We start from the raw sequence: 3,997 nt of genomic DNA on the forward strand, positions 1-3,997 counted from the left end.
AAAAAAAAACAAAAACAAAAATTATTAGCATCCAACCCACCTACCTTCAATTTTGGAACCAAACTTTTGATTTGTTGGGTTCAATGTTAGTACTAAAATATTGTTGGTATCATCGTCATCGGAAACCCAGGACCAATCGGAACGGATGGTATTGTGACCACAAACACAATCGGTTTTGAACAACCCACAACAATCACAAGTGTTCATGATGAATTGAACGAAACAGATTTGCAAAGATAAACTAACCGAATTGTAAATACTTGAACAAACTAGAACTTGAATAATAACTTGCAAACACACGTTCTGATTACAATGAAACTGATTAACTAACTGAACAATGGTTTCGCAGCCCTATATATTCGAAGTGAAGGGGCACGTCTCCAAACGTCACAACTGTTCAACGAAGGGATGTGTCTATCCCATAATAACCGCTCGGTAGTTACCAAGGGATGTGGACGTACCGCTTCAAGATTATCGGCCCAAACCATATGTTCTAACCGCTACTTAATGGACTGGACATAAGACTTCTGTTCGACCCATACATGTGGCCTACGGCCCAAATAATAAAAACATAACATAACCATTGTTTGACCCATAATAAACTAGACAATAAAATATAAACATCACCGGCCCGAGAGGCCCGTTTCTTGTAACTCGGATGAACTTGGTTAACGTTACGTTCTTCAAATATCCCCTATAAGTCTTTATCCCTAATTCTACGCCTCCACGAAGTCCTATCTTTAACCCATTCGGAGACAATAGAAGCTTTAATATTTCTTTTGAATTTATATTTTATCACTACACATACATATTACATACCAACAAAGTATTTACTTAATGGGGTTAGCAAGGGACCATCGTCCCCCGCACGGAATCATACAAATGAAATAGCTCCGCGAAAAGATCGATTTGGATGATTCTGCGATGAAGCGGAGGGAAGTACTGTGTTCGGAATGGTGATGTTTGATCTAGGTCGTTTATCTATGTATTTTGCTTTTGTTTTTTTTCTTGACTTTCTTTTTCAGCAGCGTTATTTTCATTAACAATCCCTAGCTTAGATTTATATATCATGTTCAGATATTGACATACTATTGATAGAGTATATAACAAAGACCTGAAAAAAATTGTAAGTTACTGAAGCTGTGAGGTTTAATACTGTTTAAATCACAAATAATAGGTTTAGACTATTAAAACTCGAAAGAAACTACACATTGATAGCTAAAACACAAAAACACATCCAAGATACTGCTTGTTCTACAGATTTTGAATAAAAAAAAAAAATAATAACTTTTATAACATAAGGAAGATTTAATCTGTCGCATCACAGCAGCCAGAGGAGTCCACATAGTTGTCCTGAAACAGAACCTGAAGAGATGAACATTTGGGGTTTACAAATATTATTTTGTGAAATTTGTTTAGTTTAATGGACGTTGAAATTTAAGGCAACTAACCTGTCTCAACGATTAACATGTCCATTTCCCATATTGAATCCATGAGTCATTGTTATTACTGAATTCAATAATTGAGTGTAGCCTCCTTCAGTACCATTAGCACCAGAAACGGGAACTTTAGGCAATTGGTTAGCTGCCACAATCCTCTTCTTCTGTTCCTCAATTTGGTTTTTCAGCCACTCCATAGCCAGCTTCAACTGCTCCAGCTCTTGTAATCCTAGGTTCTCTATTGGAGCCTCCCACGGATGATTACCTATGCCTTGTTTGCTAATATTTGTAAGTTCCTCACTTTTGTTCTTCTCAACCTCCAGTTGAGTAAGCACATAGGTGAGTTGCCTACTGAGTTCATAAATATTTGTATTTCGATATGCTTCAACAAGTTGGGAGTTGCTAGAACTTGGTTGTGAAGTTTGAGTGAGGAAACGATCACCAATCATCTCTACAGACGGATGACCAAAGGAGTATAGCTTTCCTGTTGGAGAGAAAACGATGATTGCGATTTCTGCTCCACACAAAATGGAAAGCTCACTCGCTTTCTGAAACAAGGTAGGTCGGCGTTTCGCGAATGCAACATATAAGTTGCTTTCATTCTCCAATTTTTCTATTTTGATCTTTCGACGACCATTGCTCTTTTTCGTTGTCATTGTAGGATTAAGCAACTAAAGTAATATCAGAATTTTATTTGGTTTTTATGATGAAAATGTACAAAGTTCTAGGATATTTAAAGGCATCATCTTGCCATAGAAATTGGACCATGATCTGGACACAGTAATGATACGAGTAAATGTATTCCCATTTGGGTTTCTTTAATATTTCAAATGTAAATTTAGTGTAATATAGATAATGATTTTCCTTATGAACACAGATATGGTTCATGAACATTTTGTAAATATTAGCTAGGTTATAATATGTTCTTAACAACGGCTAGAATAGTCAGTAAATAAAAATTGTTTTTTCCCAACGTAATATCCAACAATAATTTGTAATTACAATTGGGACTTCCGCAACATTAAGTAATATACACATATTTAGTTACAGTTTATACGGTTAATAATAATGTAAAAAGAGCTATAACCAAGTACACAGATATATACGTTTGAATGTGCATAAAAATGGTTTGATATATTGAACATACAATTTGTACCTATTTATTTTTTATTTTTTTATCTCTGTTAGATGCATTATAGGTAAATTCATGATTGTCAACTTTTAATATTTGGTTAACGCATTTAAAAGAGCTAGAGTGTTTATTATTTTAACAAATTAGACTAATAAACTACTTCAACTCAGAATTGCTCACATAAAACGACATTATTGCACTAGAATAAAATCACGATTATGAGTACTAAATGAGTTAAGATGAACTTTCCAACCTAACATGATCTCGGGAGCTGAATCTTGACTCCAAACCATGCAATGTCATAATATCATGAGTTAAGATGAATTTATGTATATGTATATATATTTTGGAAGGTTTACAGCATGGAGACCATGTAAATCACTACGGCCCTTTATTCAACAAAGAACTAATAAAAAAATAAATCAATTCCTGCCAAAGAATGGTTCCTTAGACCATGTGTAGTGGGGCGTTTTCTTTAAAAAAATTTCAAAAAAAACGCCCTATAACGCCCATAGCACCATTACACTAGGCGTTATTTTTAAAAAAAAATTCAAAAAAGTGGTTTTGGCGTTATGAGGAAAACGCCGAATGATCCAATGTTTGCTTTTTCCAACTTTGACTATCCAATAGAATTGGCAGGTTGCTTTTTATTTTATTTATTTATTTTTTTTAATAATTGAAAGGGGCATTATTTGGGCATTATCCCCACTACACCACTTTATGCTATAATGCCCCATGCTGACTGGGTTGACACGTGTCGGATAATGCCCCATGGTGGGGGCATTATAACAAGTTACCACTACACATGGTCTTAGGCGTTCTTGATGATGTATTTTCTTTCGGATTCCCTATGGTCGGGAGTATTCTAGCACATGTTTCAAAGTTGCCCAACGATACGAATCCTATGTGTATTACTAAACACAATTATACGAATCTGATTTGTTCCCTACCCACATTTCAAAGTCTGCATATTAATTATTTTGTAGCATGTTATTTACTAAGTCTACGTAATCTTTCAGTTATGTTGAATTCCAATTATGTCGGTAGGTAGTTACTAGGTAGTGGGTCGAAGAAGGAGGAAGTGGTTTATCCCATGATCCCCATGTTTTCTACTTTGTTATGTTTTGTAATCCTTTAAAATGGATATTCTCCTTGAAATGAGATATGGAGATGAATTAAGAGTCTAAATCCTATTCTAATTTTTCTCAAGTCAGAACCATATCATTTGGTATCAGAGCATCGATCCTATGGATACCCGCAAGCGTACCAATGCCGAGTTCCAACAAGAAACCGACCATCGTTTCGCCCGACATGACACCTTGATTGAGTGGATTTTGACCGAGTTGCAAACTCTCAATGTCTCTGTGCAGTCTCTGCGTAATGAGAAGTCCTCCAGTTCCTCAGATGACACCGGCTTGAAAGCTAA

At 35.5% G+C, this 3,997-nt stretch overlaps 1 protein-coding gene across 1 annotated transcript; it reads right to left on the reverse strand.

Annotated features, from left to right (window-relative positions):
• Positions 1-1,456: 1,456 nt before the first annotated feature.
• On the reverse strand, positions 1,457-2,095 carry LOC110906601 (agamous-like MADS-box protein AGL62). The gene has a single exon (XM_022151710.2). It carries the CDS (start codon positions 2,093-2,095, stop codon positions 1,457-1,459), a length of 639 nt encoding a protein of 212 aa, XP_022007402.1.
• Between the last annotated feature and the right edge of the window lie 1,902 nt (positions 2,096-3,997).

The sequence above is a fragment of the Helianthus annuus genome, chromosome 14 (assembly GCF_002127325.2).
Source record: "Helianthus annuus cultivar XRQ/B chromosome 14, HanXRQr2.0-SUNRISE, whole genome shotgun sequence".
In the NCBI taxonomy this organism is placed as follows: Eukaryota; Viridiplantae; Streptophyta; class Magnoliopsida; order Asterales; family Asteraceae; genus Helianthus; species Helianthus annuus.

What these genes read in the sequence shown, in the direction of transcription:
- LOC110906601 (XM_022151710.2), bottom strand. Translation starts at nt 2,095, where the DNA reads ATGACAACGAAAAAGAGCAATGGTCGTCGAAAGATCAAAATAGAAAAA.